Source organism: Antechinus flavipes, chromosome 4 (genome assembly GCF_016432865.1).
Source record: "Antechinus flavipes isolate AdamAnt ecotype Samford, QLD, Australia chromosome 4, AdamAnt_v2, whole genome shotgun sequence".
NCBI lineage: Eukaryota > Metazoa > Chordata > Mammalia > Dasyuromorphia > Dasyuridae > Antechinus > Antechinus flavipes.
This window is the reverse complement of record NC_067401.1, coordinates 145,416,886-145,435,937: the sequence shown is the minus strand read 5'-3', so window position 1 is coordinate 145,435,937 and position 19,052 is coordinate 145,416,886. Positions and strand designations below refer to the sequence as shown.

Below are 19,052 nucleotides of genomic sequence, written 5' to 3'. Positions count from 1 at the left end.
TTTACCCCTCAGCAGCCTTTGCACTTTGTTATGGCAAAACTGGGGTGAATCATATAATACAGGGTCCAGAGCTGGCTTAGGCTCTGAGGAGTAGATAGTGTATTAAAAAGGAATTAGCCTCCAAAGCAATGTTTCTATCTTCTCTGTAAAGACTGCAAGGAAAAGGGACTATCGGTCAATTGTGAAAGAAAATTGGCATTCTACTTTCCTGGCAAGAATGGGAATCTAAGACAATCAGCATAGGTATTGTCTCTTATCTGACATGAAGATTTGGCTGTCAGAGCCAAATCTCTCTTGGGGGGCCCCTGAATCTCCAGTTCTTTATCCCTATGGGGGTCTGAAGAGATGGGAGTACTGGTGATTTAGATCGGGAGACACTGGGACAAGGACAAGTAGCCAGAGGCAGGAGATCCCTGGCGTAGAGTTCTTATGCTCTCCCTGAGTCCCATCTATCCAGAAACCCAATTACAGCAGCTGTGAAAATCAAGTGGCATTTTCCTTGGTTTCTCTCGTCCCATTCCTAGGACCAAGGTCATCCCACTTCAGCCTGTGTGTGTTGAGGGGGAGAGGAAAAGGGAAGGATCTTAATGTCTCTCTTGATCTCTTTCCCATTCCATTCTCACCTGCTGCTCCGTTTTGCCCTTGCTCTTGCGTAGTAAGCTTCGTAAGATTTCGGTTTCAGCTCCAGAGCTTTAGTAGCAAATTCCTCTGCCATTCCAAAATCCTATTATCACAACAGATGTGAAGTAGATAAGTTACTCCAGAGATGTAGACAAAGTCTGGGATTTAATAAGATATGCATTTTGGAGGATGTTTGTGGATATAATTATTGGGGTTCATGGTTCAGATGGCATGACCTAAGAGCAGAAAGCATTTTCAGGAGAACCATTTGTTTTATATGCTTTGTTTTCTTTCACTCAGAGACTATTGTCTGGGAAGTAAAAAGCCATATAATATTGAAGGTTTGCTTTTTCTACCGCTTCTGTCCAGCTTTCCTCTAGAAGTCAGAAAGCTGATAAGTATGTGTGTATATAGGTTTATGTATGTATATGTCTCTCAAAGAGATGCTCCAATGTGGAATCCTATGGAACCACTGCTCTCTACTGTTTATTCTCTCATCCAGCTGTGTTCCCACTATGTTTCCTGCTGACATATATATATACACACACACACACACACACACACACACACACACACACATATATATATATATATATATATATATATATACACCTACTACATCAAGCTGCCTCTCATCAAGGATTTTATTCAAGTCAGAATTCCTGTTTGCCTTCCTCTCCAAGAAGGAACACAGAACAATTCTAAATCAGCCAGTTAGGTAGGCATCAGGATAGGTATACCATATCTTAGGGAGGAAAGGATCTCAAGAGCTATATTTATCTATCTAAATCTATAGATATATATCTATATATAAATATAGATATAGATAGATAGATAGATATATGATCTTAGGAGTCATTTAGTCCATCTGCTCCATCTGTACCATGTACATGTATATATACACACATGTGCTTAAATATAGATGCACTTATGAATATGAACACACACACATACGTTCATGTGTCATCCCCCGCCTCCCCAACCTGCTTCTCTGCTGTATTTATTTTAATACTTGCTGGCTTTCTTAGGTAATGGTTTTCAACTTTCCCTAAGAAAGCAGTTGAAAATCACCACCTAAGAAAGTCAGCAAGAACACATCTGTATGTATGAAGAAAGGTAAATTTTAGCTCCCTAGACTACTGTTGGCCTTCCCCTATTTCTCTTGAGAATCCTTAAAATAAATACAGCCGCGAAGTAGGTGGGGGCCATCACTGGGTTTCATGTTGCTACTTAATTCCTCAGAAGTTGAGAGTGAAAGTAGTTCTTTTCTAGAACAGCCCAGTTCTCAGTATCTAGCTGGAAAAGTTTCTAAGTCAGTCTACAATTATTTAATAAATGCCTATTATGTGACTATTTTTTCCACTGTGCTAAGTGGCAAAAATAGAAAGCCAAAAAGATAGTCTCTGCTCTCAACTAGCTCACAGTTGCTAATGGGAAGACAATATGCAAACAAAAAGGATATCTACAGGGTAAATTGAAGATAATCTTGAAGGGAAGACACTAAGATTAAGGAGGCTGAGGAGAGTGAATGAGTGAGATTTTAGCTGAGCCTTGAAGGAAAAAAGATGAGGAAGGATACAGATAGTGAAAATGACTGGAGCTGGGAGATGAAGTGCTTTATGTGAGAAACAGTAAGGAGGTCAGTATCATTGGATCATAGGGCACATAAGGGTATAAGAAAACTGGAATTGAAAGGAGCCAGATTATGGAGGACTTTAAAAGCCAAACAGAGTTTATGTTTGATCTGGAGGGAATAGGGAGCCACTGAAATTTATTGGGAAGTGATATGGTCAGACATGATTTAGGAAAATCAATTTGACAGGTAGTTGGAGAATGGACTATATTAAAGAGAGGCTTGGGGTAGACAGACCAACTGACAGGCTATTGCAACAGTCCAGGAATGAAAGAATGATGATCTGTACTAGGATGATGGCAGTGTTAGAAGAATGAAGGAGGAGTATATAAGAGAAATGAAAGGATGTGGCAACTTACTGGATACGGAAAGATGAGAGAATGAAGAATCAAACATTTCATTTGTGTTGTGAACCCAGGAAATGAGGAGGATAGATGATAATGAGGAAGTTGGAAAGGAATGATATGGGGGAAAAGATAAATGATTCAATCTTGAACATGTTGAAATTAAGATGATTATGGATAACCAGGTTCAAGATATCCAACAGGGAATTGGAGATGGGAGATTAGAAGTAAGCAGAAAGATTAAAACTGAACAAACAGATCTGAGAATCATCAGCATAGATAAAATAGTTGAATCTACTGAAGCTGAGGAGATTACTAAGTGAAATAGTATATATAGAGAAGATGGCTCTGGATAAAGTATGGAGGGACATCTACATTTAGTGGGCACGAACTGGCTAAAGATCTAGCAAAGGAGAGAGAAGACAAACAATCAGAGAGGTAGAAGGAGAATCAGGAGAGAGCTGTGTGGCAAAAACTTAGAAGAGAGCATTAGGGAGAAGAGGATGATCAATAGTGTCAAAGGATGCAAAAAAGTCCTTGGATTCAGCATTTAAGAGCTCATTGGTAACTTTGGGGAAAGCAGCTTCAGTTGAATGATGAAACTGGAAGTCAGACTGCAAAAAATTTAGAAGAGAGTGAGAGGAAAGGAAGTAGAAGTACAATTGTAGATGGCTTTCTTAAAGGAATGTAGCCACAAAAAAAGAGAAAAGACAGGATGAGAGCCATCAGTGGTAGATGATCAATGAGGGGTTTTTGAGGATAAGGGAGACACTGGCAGGGAAGCAGCTGGTGAATAAAGAAAGAAACTGAAGATTAATTAGAGAGTGGTGATAATTCAGGGGGCAGTGTATTAGAGAAGGAATGAAAACACAAGCATAATTTGCCTCAGTAAGGAAAAGGGTCACCTCTTCTTGTGAGATAGGATTGAAGAGAAAAGTTGCAAAAGACATTTGAGTGATATGAGTTGAGGAAGATGGTAAAAGAGGGAGCTCTCAGTGAATGATTTCAATTTTTTCAGGGAAATATGAGGCAAGATTCTCAGCTGAGATGAATGGGGAGGTGATGGGAATGAGAAGGAGGTATAAGAGATTTGAGGAGAGTTGAAAAGGTCTAGAAAAGCTGTTTGTGTGAGTGGTATGGTGAGTCAATGAGGGAGGTATAAAATGAATGTCTTGTAGTAATGGGGGCTCAGTTGAGATTATGTAACATAAACTGTAGTAGATTCAGACTGGACTTGTGTTTTTGATGTTTTGTTTTTTTGTTTTATGATTTCTTTCTTTTCTTCCTTCCCTTCCTTCCTCCTTTCCTTCCTTTTCTTTTTTCTTTTTTTTTTTTTCTAGCAGCACTTGGGCAGGGACAAAACAGCAGATGGAAGAAATAATCCAAGGCTAAAGTTTGGCAGGGGAAGATCTTTGACTGCATAAGGGGACAAGGGATTTGAAAAAAATAAAGAAGGTACAAGAATGTAGCCAGTCTAGGGATTTTGCTTGGGACAGAACTGAGAGGTGTGTGGAGATCTCAAAGAGAACATTGAGGTTATAAGGCAAGTGGAATGACAACAGATTGTGATCAGATGAAGGAATTTTAGATATTGCATATAAGCGTGATACATTTGTAGGTTAGCTGATGACAATCTATTTCAGTTTATTGGAGATTAATAGGAATTTCAGATATTACTGCTCTCTCATTTCCCAAAGAACAAACCCAGTAACATGAAAAATTATAAAACTGCAAAGTACAGTGATGACTCTTTCCTGGTTTGACCTCTAGACTGTTTTCAAACTCTTGTCTGGCTAGTACTTTGTGGAGAACCAGATGCTAAATGGGAAAGATGGGCAGGGACCCAATAAGAGCTGCAGATTCTAAGGTATAAGAAAAGAGATAGGAGAACTCATGGCACTTACGTTCATTTTCCTGCGACATCTGGAGAGGTTGAGGAGGAGAGAGACTTTTAGTTCTCGGAAGGTTTTCAGGTCTTCACCAAAGCCTTCCCTGGGAAATTTCTTCAGGGCATACTGGTAGCGCTGGGCAGCTTCTTTCACTTTACCTTTCTATGATGAGCACACAATGGTGAAGAATATTTATTAGTTTGCTGAACAGCTGTGGCATCTGTGTCCCCACTCTCCTTTTCATCAAAGCAGTTATGCTGGACAGTTAATCATTAACTTCTCTTCTGCCTATCATTTCTCACCTCTGTCCTGGGGAAAGAACAGGACTAACCTGCTCAGTTTTGATTTTATGAACATGAAGACTCAACCTGTCAGGGAACATACCAGACTAGGAAAACAAGGCTGACACAATGATTATGAGTTTGAAAAAAGTAAAATTCCCTAACATGTCGCTGTCATGGAACTGTCCTGAATTTTGTGATGAAAACATGTTTGGAGGCAATCCACATCCCTTCCTATAAGGGTAGCAACAACTCAGGGGAAAAAAATGTGCTCGTCAGCTTTCTTGCTCTACAAGGAGAGGCTTCACCCTACAAAAGAGGCTCTTCTTCTTGGGGGAAAGTGCTCTTGCTTTGGGGGCATAATTCACACCAGGTTGAGGGGACCATATAAATACTAGAGATGTGAACTCTGCTTATTCTGCATGCTTCTCAGCCCTCTCAAGCAGTGCCCATTGTTCATCCTCTCTGAAAAGTACGTGATTCTTTCCCATGCTAGGGTGGGGCTGACTTCCTGTTAAGATTTCTACAACTGATTTTCTGGGGAAAATATTCCTGCCTGAAGTCTTGCTTTGTTAATGTATAGCAGGAAATGATTTTCCTTTCTCACAAAGGATGGGAAAACTAGAAGTAGTACAGCTGTTGCTATTCCAATTCTTAAGAGATGGAAGAAAATAAGCTTCAGTTCCCTTTCTCTATTTAAGAGGAAAGGAGTGGTAGAACGTTAGGAAGCCAGACAAATTGCTAGTGTTGGGGGATTTATAAATCAGTCATTCCAGAAGCGGATTATGGGAAAACCAGCATTGTAGCACACAACCTGGTGTGGGTGGATTATGCTGCCTTGCTTAGGGGCAAGGTTCAGTGGAGTCTAAAGCTAATGATGCAGCCATAAGGAAGCTTGGAATATTCCCCAGATTTGTATCCTAGAATTAGGAAGCAAAGAGAATGAGGAATATCTGCAGCGAGGTCCTTCTATCCCTTTGAGCTGGCCTTTCCAGCACATGCCTCTAGCTTCTATCCAGGATTATAAGGATAGGGACGGGACCCATGATTTCGTTGGTTCTGAAAACTCTCATATAAGGAAATTCCTCTTACTAGTGCTGGTCCCTTTTCTGCAGCTCAGTATAATCTGAGAGGGTGTCTTGCCCAGAGTCATATAGCCACTTTGTGTCAGAGATAGGTCTCAAATCCAGGCCTTCCTTGTTCTGATGATAGCTCTCTATCTACTACATCAAGCTGCCTCTCATCAAGGATTCTATTCAAGTCAGAATTCCTCTTCACCTTCCTCTCCAAGAACAAACACAGAACAATTCTAAGTCAGCCAGATGGGCATCAGGACAGTTATACCATATCTTAGGGAGGAACGGATCTCAGACCATGTGATTACAATCAGGATAAAGAAACAAAGGTCTAGAAGGTTGACATTCTTGTCCAAATCTACACACAATGAGGGCTTTGGTGTTGAAGCTTTAGAGACCCAGGACCTTCATGACTCTTACTTTTAGGCTGCCTGGGAAACTAAGGGCTTCTCTCAGATTCTGATGGAAGCCCAGCAAGATGAATTCTGACACATAATATTTTTAGAAAACTTTGCAATAAATTGCAAGATCCTAGAAAGGGGATAACAAGGCTAGAACATGGAACTATAGGCTGGAACTTTGAGGAGAAAGGTGGAAGAGGAATGTATTACTCTTTTTTTTTTTTTTTTTTCTTATTTAAAGAACGACTTTTAAGACAAAGTTTGTACTTAGAGATGTTTGGAAGTTTTTGTTTTTTTCTTAATGGGGCCTGGGATTTTATGGTGTAGGAAATGCTTAGTGAAGAAACAGGAAGATGGGATAACTGTTCTGCAACTTATGTTCTGAAGAATTTCCTAAGGCCGAGTTAACTTGTCTGGGGTCACAGAGTCAATATGCAAGAAATGCAAGACTTGAACCAGGTATCTGAAGCCAGCTCTTTATCTACTACACTACACAGCTGTCATTAGGAAGTTATTGCCTTTGTTCCCCTATGAGATCAATGACTTCCTGCCAAAGCCAAGAGTTAATTTTATTTCCCCACAGAATGAGAATGACTTTGGGGCAAAATGATTTTTGATTTAACTGATTTTTTTCCCTTTCCCATTTAACAGGCTCAATAATATCTAGGTTCTAATTATTACATGAGTCATAGAATTTGAAAGTTAGAAAAGATCTCAAGAGAGCAAAGATCATAAAGACTCTAGAGATAATTTGGCTCAATCTTTTCTTTTTTTAGGTAAGAAATCTGAGACCCAGGGAAGTCTCCTAGTCCAACCTGAGAAGAAATCCAATCTGCAATTGTTTTATAACCTCTGCTTTGAGCAGAATGTGAACTGGATTTAGTCAGCTGCTTGACTTCTGCTTATTATATGGGCTGGTAGTGACCAGTACAAGGAACTAGTAAGAAGGACCTTCACATCAGGGATGCATAGAACCAGAAATTTCTAAGTTCTAATTCTAGTATAATTTTAGGGAGTGACATTTTTCATTCCCTTTTTTTCTAGTATATCTCCCTCCATGAATAAAGGTTAGTTTTGGACTGGTGTACTCTCCATGTAGAGTTGCTTCAGAGCAACCAGTGGCTATTTTGATATCATGCTGTCCACTATCTCTTCATACCTTATAAAACATGTCCCCTTCCTCCATCAGCTTGCTCAACAGGATGATCATGATGTCTGGTTTGGAGGTGGCCATCGCCCAAGTGGCTGGACCTGTAGTGTACAGGATGCATGATGGGTAAAAAACTCATACAATGCAAGGGTGGTAGGAAGCTAGGTGAAAAAAATATCCTGGGGGAATTTCTGCTGAGAGAACAACTTGGTGTGCGAGCTTAATGCTCCAAAATTCATTTCTCATTTTTTAGGTTTGAAGTTACTCCAAGGCAACAAGCAGGGTTTGATTTATATTCACCTTAAAATGTGAACTAATACCACAGGAGGGCAGCAGAGCCTGTGGAAATCATTTGGTTTTTAAAAAAAATTAAAGTAAAAAAAATTTTAGATCAGACAATCAGAAGAGATGGTTTACCAGATATCATAACAAGATTTCAAAAAAAATTTTTTAGTGGTAATGTATTTTGGAAACTGGGATTTAAAAGCCCCAGCTTTTAGGCCTCTTGATTGTGAAGAGAAGTACTTTGGAGAGAGGATACCAGTGAAGACGCAAAACCTCTTTAAATGTACAAGGACCACAGAGAGCTCCCTGAGTGGGAGAAGTCCACTTGGAACCAGGCTTATGGCACCAATGCCAAACAGTCCAGAAAAGAACTGACTTCACCCAAAGGAGGGGGAAGGAAAGGTTAAGCTGATTAGTTCACAGGCTGCCTGAAAGAACCCACCCATTTTCCCCAGGGTTAGTTGTCAAAAGTTCAAGTTATTCTCTACAACAGTCATTAAAATAAATCTTCTTTTAAGGTGAAGTAAATTAAAAGATTAGAAGTGTGGGGAACTCATGCAAGCTAAATCAAAGAGGAGAAGGCAAAGCTGACCAAGCCATCAGACTGGGCCTGATGCTGACAGCGGTGAGATATACCTCGTGGGCGACTCGGTAACGTCTGACAACCTTCAAAGAAAGGAGAAAACAAAAAGTTGTAGGAGAGGAAAAAAAATGGATGAAGGTGAAAAAAAGAAGGAAAAAGCAGCAGTGAGAGGCAGGCAGCAAGAAAGCTGGCATACCAGCCAACCCCTTCTCTAGGCCCATGGGATGGGGGAGCAGCTGAGGGCAGCAGTAGCGCAGGGACCAGAAAGTCTAAAAGCACATACAGAGCAAGGGAAGCAGGCTCACTGGGAGAGCTGTGAGATGGGGCTGGTACAGAGGCATCAGGGTCACAGTCCTAACAGACTGCTGGCTACTGCTGGTCACAGGGCGTTACAGACAGGAGCTTGGGTGGTGCTCTCTCTGTGCCAGGCATCCTGCTGGTTACTTGGGCAAGGGTGATGTAGAACCAGGGACTGTGGGCAGCACACCCACGCTCCTACACGTTTGGGGCCTTAAGACTGCAGGACCAGTCCTGCCCAGGGTGCAGGTGGCCAGCACCTTCTCCCTGTCCCCTACCTATCTTGGCTCCTTTCTTCAGAAGGGTGACTACGACAGAGGTGTTTCGGCATCCCACTGCCCTGTCCAAGGGACGCATCCCACTGTAGTCAACATGCTCAATCATGGCCCCATGATCCACCAGGAATTGTACCTAGGACATCAAATAAATAAAGTCATTAGTCTGGGGCTGGTGAGATAGCACAGAGCTGTCAAAGATTTAAGCATTTCTGTCTCCAGCATCTGGTTGTAGCTAGGCTGTGAGATCAACCAACCAGTTAATCAACAAACATTTATGAAGATGACCAGTTTGGGAGTTTCTGCATTTGCAAAATAGGACCACCCACAAGAGGAGGAACCCTAGCCCCGGCCTAGCTGGATAGAAGATAGATTCAGAGAGCAAGGTAAAAAATACGAATGCCTTTTCAGTAGTTCTACAAATTGCTTTATTATAACTTTTCCCCATAAGACCAGTCACTTCTCTTTACTCTGCAAAAATGCATTTAAAATTTGCTTTCAGTTTAATGAGGTTTAAGCCTTAACTTCTTGGGAGAATATGTTATGCTATCATAGATTTGGAGCTAGAAAGGCTATCAAATCCAACCAAGCTCGTCTCCTTGCCATTTTACTGATGGGGAAATTAAGGCACAGAGAGATGGCTTCCTGATTCTTAAGTCTAGCAGCTTATCTATTAGGCCATCAGTAATTGTATTAAATTACTGAATCTTTTTTTTTTTTTTAAGTCTGACAATGGAGAGTTCTGAACATTTTACGTTTAGCACTTCTTCTGTATATAGAAAATAAATTCTTGATCTATACTCACTTTATACTGTATCTTTTGACTCTATGTTTTTCTTTACTCCCCTTGGCTTTGATTCCCTTTCCTTAACTCCATCCCCATGCTTTCCAGCTCCTTTTTACATGTTTTCTTTTCTTCCTTGAGGATAGGATTTGTAGTTTTTTGCTTATATTCACATTCCCAGTGCTTAACACAGTGTTTTTTGTTTTTTGTGTTTTTTTTTGTTTGTTTGTTATTGTTATTTTCCTCTCTTCCTTATTCCCCCACTCTTTTTTAAGTACTTAAATAGGTGCTTTAATCAATCTTTGTGTTTATTATCTATCTAATAAGATTGAAAGATAAGTTGAGCCGGTTATGAAAGTTGAATAAGAGGATTTATATTTTATTTTAGAGAAAACAAGGAGCAGGGAGCTACTGGAATTTTCTCAATAAGAGAATGACATGGTCAAATCTGTGCTTTAAAAAATCACTTTGGTGGCTGTGTGGAGGACAGATTGAAGAGGGGGGAGTCTTGAGAGAGGGAAAGCAGCTTTACAACAGACTAGGTAAAAGGTGAGGAGGGCCTGCTGTAGCACAGTAGTGGCTATGTGAACAGAGAAAGGGGGTCAGATATCAGACATACTAAGGAGGTAGAAATGACAGGATTTGGCAACTGAATAGATATTTGGGGTGAGGGAGAGAGAGGAGTCAAAGGTAACCCAAGGTGTTTTTTTCAGGTTGTAACAATTTCCTCTGCTGTCAATGATTTTGGGACTTTTTTTGCACCTCAACAGGTAGTCAAATACGAAAACAGGAAACTGTTGAACTTATATAAACAGACCTCCCAAGTAGCTCTATCTTCTTAAAGAGCTGATGAAAATCACACTTATCTTTAACCATCTGCTTTGTATTGTATTAAACTGCTAGTACCTTGTGGTCCATGTTCACAAAGCCAATTTATCTTATTTCTTTAAGGTTACTCACCACTTCAGCATCCCCATAGAAAGCTGCTAGATCCAGTGGGGTGCGACCATTCTTGTCAGCATGATCTGTGGCAGCCCCGTTCTCCACGAGTGAGCGTACCACTGGCAGGTGGCCCTTCAAGCAAGCCCAGCTGAGGGCTGTCAATCCCTCTTTGTCCATCAGGGCAATGGAGGCTCCTAGAAGAATAAATACAAGTTTAGGGGTCAAATAAAATGAGAAATCACAATAGGAAGGAAAACTGACATGTTGGATAGGATGCCATATTTGTCAACCAGTTAGGGAATTTCCTACTCTTGGCTACAATATGTACTAGCTGTGTGATCACCGGCAAGTCACTTTCCTTTTATGAGATTCAGTTTCCCCATCTGCAAATGTAGATAATAATATTTATGCTACTTACCTCATAGTGTATGGAGGGCTGGAACTCTGGAAAAGTACACCAAAATATAATGTTCAAGCTAGCTTTCTGGAGGAGTATAAGAGGCAGGAGAGTCATCAGGAAGATGGTCAAAGATAGAGTGTCTCATTACCAGTCCTCTCAGCTCTTATTTACCTTAGTACAATTACATCACTATAGCACACTGAGTATGTGTGAACTAGAGAACCATTACATCACCATACTAAGTACTAAGTATATGTGAACTAGAGAACCATCATCTCATTAATCACATTGAGTTAACACCCTGTTACAAGTATCTTTGCTTCAAGTATACTTTTCCAGAGTTCTGGTCTTCTATATCAGTGTCCTTTTTTTTTTTTTTTTTTTTTTGGTCTTTTAAACTTTTTATTGACAGAACCCATGCCAGGGTAATTTTTTTATAGCATTATCCCTTGCACTCACTTCTGTTCCGATTTTTCCCCTCCCTCTCTCTACTCCCTCCCCCAGATGGCAAGCAGTCCTTTATATGTTAAATAGGTTACAGTATATATCAGTGTTCTTGTGAGGAACATGTTTTACAAATCCAGTGCTTAGCTCAGTGCTTGGTGCATAGGGAAGGCTTAATAAATGTTCGCTTGCCCTCTCATCTGAATCTTAAAATGCTATATGAATTCAACATGTATTTATTAATGGTTCACTATGTATAATACACTCTGCTAGACACTGATATAGACAAAATGTAACAGTCTCTGTATTTAAGGACTATATGCTTTGCTAGGAAGGGATACATGAATAAGTATAGTACTGGGAAAAATGAGGAGGGAGTTTGGGGTAGTAGTAGTGGTGATGGGAACAATCCAGGAAGAGTTCATGGAGCAAGTGGCAGCTGACCTGAGCCCTAGAAAAAGATATAAATTTGGGAAAGTGTAGATGAAGAAGGAATGCGTTCCAAGCACAGGGGTAGTTTGTGTGATTACCTGGAAGCCCCAGTTGAAGCACAGTTTGGGGTACCTAGTGGTCCAGTTTGGCTGGAACATAGCAATTATAAATGTGATTTATGAAAGAAGCCTAGAAAGGCAGTTAGTTCACATTAGCATTAAACCTAGAAAATCTGATTTCCCTCAGAGGATAAAGCATCCCTGGATACTCTTTCTAATACTGCATATAATCTCATTCGTTCTAATACCTGATCAGAAGGAAGACGAAGGATTCTTTTAACTCTAAAGTGAAATTTCCAAACTTTCCCTCTGATGTCATTATTCAACTGCCTTTTCTTCACTCTCATTTTTAATATGCTGGCTTCTCACTTCATCAATTTCTTCAACTCTCATGACTTTCTCCTTTACTCCAGATCAGTCATGCAAAAGCTAATGCCCTTGATCTCTCACCATCATCCAGATGTGTAATGATTCCTTTACTGAGAACTCCATCCTAACTTCTGCTCTTCATCCTTCCTATAACTTCTAGTCATTCTGCCCTTTAAACCTTCATTGTTCTTCCAGGCTATCACTTCTGCTTCCTTCTCAGTATCCTCCATTCCTAATTCTGAACTTTGGTTAACCAGTATACTATATAGTATACTTGACAATTAAATTCCTTGTCCTCTAATTCTATTTCCACTTGTGCCTTGCCAACCCAAACCTGTTTTACTCCCATCATGTTTTATTCACTCTTATTCCTATGTTGTTAATAGTATGGGAGGAAGTAATATAACCATACTTATTGGATTGGATTACATATTTATAAACTGCTTATGAAAGAAAGTTACTTAAGCCTTTTACAATTTGGTCCCAGTCTTCCCTTCTACTTTCATCTCTTCCTACTCTCTTACAAGAATGCTTTGTTGAAATCAGACTATCTACTTAGTCCTCCTCTTCCCCCTCCAAATACCATATGTGCTTTCTCCTTTTTGTTCTTATTTTGTCCCCAGTCTGAAATGCCATAGCCTTTTATGCTATCTAAATTCTACATGTCCTTAGAGGTCTAGATTAATTTCAACTTCCTCTTTAACACATTCCCTTCTCTGAAATTCTATAGCACATTGCCTATTACTCATTTGGCACTTAATATACTTACCCTATTATATTATTTATATTATTATTAATCTTTTATGTTGCCTTCCTCATTATTATGTACGATCTTGAAGACAGAGACTGTTTTTTTTTTTCTTTTTCCTTGTTATTACCAGTGTTTAACACAGTGCTTGGCACATGGCAAATGCTTAATATTTGTTGACTGATTGTTGATTATAGACTCATCGGTTCAGAGGGACTTTAGAGGTCATCTAGACCAATCAACTCCTTTCTTTTTGTTGGTGGGGAGTTTTTATATCTTTCCCCTTTCATTCTCAGGGCCTTGCTCATTATAGGTGCTTGATTTATGCTTATAGTTGATGTTAGTGATAGTTTCCTAGGGTATGAAGGGATAGAACTGTACTGACCACATACAGGGTGGGCCCTGGAGAGCCCAGTAGCACCCTGGTACTTGATGACTATCAAGAAGAAAGCAAATCTGCTCAAGCACCCAAGTCCAAGTTTTGAAGGATGCTGGAAAACTCACTTTGTCTAGGAAGTCTTCTTCCATTACCCAATACTATTTAAATTGCTCCTTTAGTCTCTATTTGTTTCTCTACTGAATTTACCTTCTTTTGTTTTATGACAGATCATCTGGAACATCTTTATGTGCTGATTTCAATAATTCTGTCTTACTAGAGTACAAGCTCTTTCATGTCAAGGCTTAATCTTCTACTTCTACTTATCTTACTACTTCTAAATAGTAATTTAATAGGGGTTTACTGAATTAATTCATTCAACAAACATTAATGTTTACAAATATATTCAATGTTAACACAGTAAGTTGGGGGACACTGAACAGGATGCTGAGCAGATTCAATCTTCTTGAGCGCAAATTTGGACTCAGACATTTATTAGCTGTTTGTTCCTGGCAATTCACTTAATTCTGCCTCAGTTTTCTCATCTGTAAAATGAGCAAGAAAGATATGGCAAACTATTCCACTATCTCTTGGCCAAGAAAATCCTAAACAAGGTCAAGAAAATTTGGATATGAGTGGAAGAACTGAATGCCAAAACTAAGTTACAGATCAATTTGCTGAGCTTGAGATGCTTCTCAGTCTCCCTCCATTCAAAATCTCAGCTATAAGAGGATCTGAGTTCTCATTTGAACTGCTAGGCTGAGGCTTCTTTAGCAATGACCTTGCCTGACTGCTTCATCATTCTTTCTGTAATGAGAGATAACCACAGTTCTCTGCCTCTCATGAGGGAATGGAAGAAATCAGACCTTTGATATTAAGAACTGCTATTTATGTACTGAGTTGTTAACATTTTTCATAATGCTAAGTGTAATCTGTACATGGAGTAATGATTCTAATGGATAATTTTGATTGCAGAACTAATTCTAAGGAGGCCACCCAGGTGCAGCACTTAGAGATTCTTAGGATAAGACCTGGTTCTCCCAAAATGAGAGAAAGGGCTAAACCAAGTGAACAGGAAGGCTTCAGATTCCCAAGGTCCAGAAAAAGCAGAGTCCTATAAATCCCCCCAAAAAGGCTTAGAGATAAACTGACTTTTCAAAAACAAGGGATATGGGGAATATGAATAATACAAGGGAAAAGAATGAGAAAATCATCCTATAATATTTTCATGACAGAAACCACTGATTGCTATGGAGAAATTAAATAGTGTTGGGACTAGCACATTTCCAGTGGTGAAGAAGAAAGAGCATTTGGATTCCATTTTAAAATGAGTCTCTACTGGCATGTGAGAAGCAACGTCTACCAATATAAAGATGAAAATTGTTGTTATTATATGAACTCAGTTCCTCAATCAGTCATCTGGTGGCAGTGAGAATCAATGGAGGAAACCAGATCTTTCTCTGGCAACTAGGGCTAGAGAGTTGAAGTGCTATGTGTTTGTGGGAATGGCCCACAGATCCTGGCACAGCTGTGTCACTCTAAAGACAATAAAAGGTGAAACCTTCCTGGAGAATCTTGACAGGGGGCATTTAGTCCCTGACTTTGGAAGGACTTTAGAGTTGGGGAATGACTCCTGATAGTTCTATGGGAAAACTGCTCTTAGACATTACTGCCTGGGTATTATTTTGCAAAAGTGTGCCTGTATAATTTTATAAACTGAACTCTAGTACAAGCAGTCAATTCAATCCCACTAGCTCTAAAATAAATACCACTTCTTGATGGTGATGTTATGGCTTGCTCTGGGTTGGGCATGAAGTGATATCTGTCATCTTTCTGCCATTTCTATTAGAAATCAGGACCCAAATTACCTTTATTCTCCTAGAGATGGCTAGATGTTGCCACAGTGCATATGGCACTGGGCCTAGAGTTATGAAAAACTGAGTTTGAATCTTGCCTCAGACACTTATCAGCTGTGTTACCCTGGGTAAGTCATTTGACCTTTCTCTGCTTCAATTTCCTCAACTGTTAAATGGGAATGATACCAGCACTTACATCTTAGGGTTTCTAGAAGGATCAAATGAGATAATATTTGAAAAGTGCTATATAAATTCTAGATGTTATTCTTAGTGGGAGATGATTGAAGTCAGCAGCATAGAAGGAACTCAAAGGATCTGAAATGCTTTATGACTATAGTGTGAGAACAACTTTCTCTAACATCCTTCCTAGAACAAAAAATTTGTGGAGGTTGTGAAATGCAAAAGGACTTTCTCTGTATTTGTATTCTGACTTCTGCTTAAACAGAACACAATCCTGTTGTTTTGATTTGCTCAATTTTGCATCTTTGGTAAACAAGACAAAGCTGAGTGTCAGCAGATAAGTTGGCACATTTCATATGGGATGATAAAATTAGAGAAAATAAAATGTCAAGCAATAATGAAAATCTACAGCTGTTAATGAGACAAGGACACTGGAGGTATCATAAGGTATGTGAAGTTTTCCTTTAAGTTCCCAACCACTGGATTAATCACATCTTTTTTTTTGCTTCCTCTTAGAATGTACAGGAATAAATGATAAATTAGGTGGACAGTTTGTATATTTGCATGGTTCTGACAGCCTAGGTCTGGGTTCCCAATGTAAAAGAAGAACTTACCTTGTGCCAGTAAAAAATCTACTGTCCCTAAGTGGCCTTCTGAAGCTGCCATCATTAAGGGGGTACGACCTTGCTTGTCTGCCATATTAACATCAGCTCCATGGGTGAGTAAGAGGTCAACAATCTGTAAATTCAGAGAAACAGAGATTAATAGTACAGAAGCAAGGTTGCTGTGAAGACACATGGATTCTTTCACATATATCAAGTCAATTCCCCAAACTCTGCTGGTAGGACTGACCATCTGTTACCTACCTTCAATGTACATAAAGTTCTCAGTAAAATTTAATTTAAACTCTTAGTTTCCAGTGATCTACAGACAAGGGACTTGAAAAAAAAGACTCATTGGATGGAGCACCGGCCCTGAAGTCAGGAAGACTTGAGTTCAAATCTGGTCTCAGATATTTAACACTTCCTAGCTGTGTGACCCTGAGCAAGTCACTTAACCCTAATTGCCTCAAAAAAAAAGGAAAGAAAAAAAACTCAGGTTAAAAAAAAATTTGGTTCCCTTGTCACAAAATGAAAGGAAATTAAGAAAATAACCACCAAAAAGTGAAGGTAACTAACTCTATATAATCTTGTAACACAAAGGTTTTAAAATTGTGAGGCATATTCTTCTCTGAGAGGCTGTGAAATCCTATTAGAGAAGATTGTGAAACACAGGCCAAAATTATTGAAAATTTTTGAGTACAACTCCACATAAATATATTACTTTTCCCACAAGTAAAACAAAGTACAAATCAGAACCAATAAAAGTGGGATGAAAAACCATTAATTTGTTCTAACTGGTGGGCAGTGGCAGAAAAGGAGCCCACATTGGACTGCAGGCAGAGGGCTCTCACTTCTAGCCTCATGTTCTAGTCCCTTTTCCTCCTGTCCTCAAGGGACTCCCAGCCCCTGCTCTGCTCTGCTGAGCAGACTCAGCCAAAGGAGATCCTCTGATATTCAGGTGCCAAATCACTCAAGCACCCCTCTTGTATTGGCTTTCTGTGCACAGTCTCAGTTTTTCTATTCCCACCTGCAGGAAAAGGGAGGTTTCCAGAATAGTTGGAACCACTTCTACTCCTTGCCTTTCCCTCATTCTTGATCTCAAGTGTCTCTTAGCACAGAAGTTAAAAATTAGAAGGGTTGACAACCATTACTCCGTTTTCCTTATTTTTTCTTTTGGAAGGCAATATCATGCAATGGAGACAGTATTAGCTCTAGAGTCAGAAGACTGACTTTGCTTCCTACTCTTGTGTGATCTCAGACAAGTCACTTTCTCTGGGCATTAGTTTTCTCAACTGTACAAGGAGAAAATAAATTTTGATTCTTTAATCCTGTGAAAGTTAAGTGCAGCACAGTAGTTATTTACATTTTTTATACATTCTGTTTATTATATATCTGATTTGTAAGAAAATTGTAATAAATTCTTAATTTTATCCAAATAAAATAAGTCAAAATTATGCAAATTATTTTATGAAATGTGGTTGGTAGAATATTTTCTTTCTTTCTTTCTATCTTTTTTGTAAAAAGAAAAGTGGTGAGCATGCTACATAAAGTTGGGGAATCATTGCCATAATGTAGCATTCAATTCCAACAGAAATCCACATAAATTGTAACTACATACAGGGTGAATACTTTTTTTAAGAACAATTCTTTGTGTAATGGTTACTATATCAAATTTTAAAAGTTGCAAATCTGCAATGAGTCATTATCACTGAAACCCAATTTAAAAAACACCAAACATTTGTGTACTCTTATCTTTAATATAGTTCCACTTTGAGGTCTTCTTGTTCTTTTAGATATTTCCAGAGGTTGTTATCATTATCATTCCCTCCCTTCCTTTCTTTCTTCTCCTCCCTCCCCCAATGTAAACTAGCATTTAATCCAAAAATCCAAAAAATGCATGTTTTGCATTCTACTATTATTAGAAGAGACAAGTAAGAAGTTACTTATAGTGAGGATGTAGAAATGTAACTTCTAGAGTGTATTATAAGGTAGGTATAGTTTTATCCCAATATTCTCTATCTTTTATATACACAGTACATGACAAGTAATCATAATGACAATCCTAAAGTACTTTTAAATATTCATATAAAGATCAAATTAGATTCCATGTAGTTTGGTATAAGTATATTATAATTTTTTTGAAAACTACAATCTATATGTGACATATATAGTTGGTTAGTCAAAATAACTAGTTAACTAATTATTCTAGATGACTGAAAGTTCATTAAATTCTTTTTTAGACTGAGAAATGCATTGTTTGTAGTCTATTGATTCCACATATATGCCAAAATTTTATGTGTGTGTGTATGTGTGTATATATAACATACATAACATACATAAATAAAGTTTTGGTTGGGATTGCCTTGGACTCATATAATAACATATCTTACTTACCTGCCAATGACCTTGTCGAACAGTGCTGAATAAGGGTACTGCCCCTCGTCGATTTGGTTGGGCTACTGCTGCCCCTTGTTCTAGAAGTAGGCGACATACCTCTAGTTTCCCTCTTCCAGCTGCAGCCGTCAGGGCTGTGAAGAAAAAATATATAGTCTAAAGACTGTCTATTTTCATCCTTCCATGTCTCAGCCTTCTGTATCGCAGCTGATAGGATGTGTGAAGAATGGCAAGTGCTATAACTGAGATCAATGTCTTCTGTAAGAAATTAGGGCCTAATGCAGTCACATTGCCATTTGCCCTACATCTGCCTCCTTTCCCCTCCACAAAAAATAACAACCTTCTGAACATGGACCACCAGAGACCATCCATTCCCTTTTTCTCCATCCAATTAATCCACTTGGTTTTGGCACTTCTCCCTGGAGCTGAGCTATCTCAATTAGTTGGTGAAAACTCATCTAACTCACTCTATCTAAGAAGACTCTAGACCATGCTTCATTTCCTGTATAGCCAGCTACCAGGAAACCAAAGTCTGCCCAGCTTGGCATTTTGTCATTTTCTCTGCCACTGGGAGTCTGTCTCTTCACTCTCTTGTTTTTGGAATATTAATCAAATTAATATTATTGTTACT

The 19,052-nt window shown here is 39.1% G+C and overlaps 1 protein-coding gene across 1 annotated transcript in view; it reads right to left on the bottom strand.

The window, feature by feature from the left end:
- TANC2 (tetratricopeptide repeat, ankyrin repeat and coiled-coil containing 2) overlaps window positions 1–19,052 on the bottom strand; it is a 522,665-nt gene that overhangs the window by 8,242 nt on the left and 495,371 nt on the right. Inside the window, exons 20-27 of the mRNA XM_051994951.1 lie at window positions 18,422–18,555; window positions 16,040–16,163; window positions 10,580–10,755; window positions 8,839–8,971; window positions 8,317–8,346; window positions 7,405–7,496; window positions 4,503–4,649; window positions 624–724 (exon numbers count right to left, since the gene is read on the bottom strand). Coding sequence (XP_051850911.1) covers window positions 624–724; window positions 4,503–4,649; window positions 7,405–7,496; window positions 8,317–8,346; window positions 8,839–8,971; window positions 10,580–10,755; window positions 16,040–16,163; window positions 18,422–18,555 — 937 coding nt within the window. The remainder of the gene's footprint in view (window positions 1–623; window positions 725–4,502; window positions 4,650–7,404; window positions 7,497–8,316; window positions 8,347–8,838; window positions 8,972–10,579; window positions 10,756–16,039; window positions 16,164–18,421; window positions 18,556–19,052) is intronic.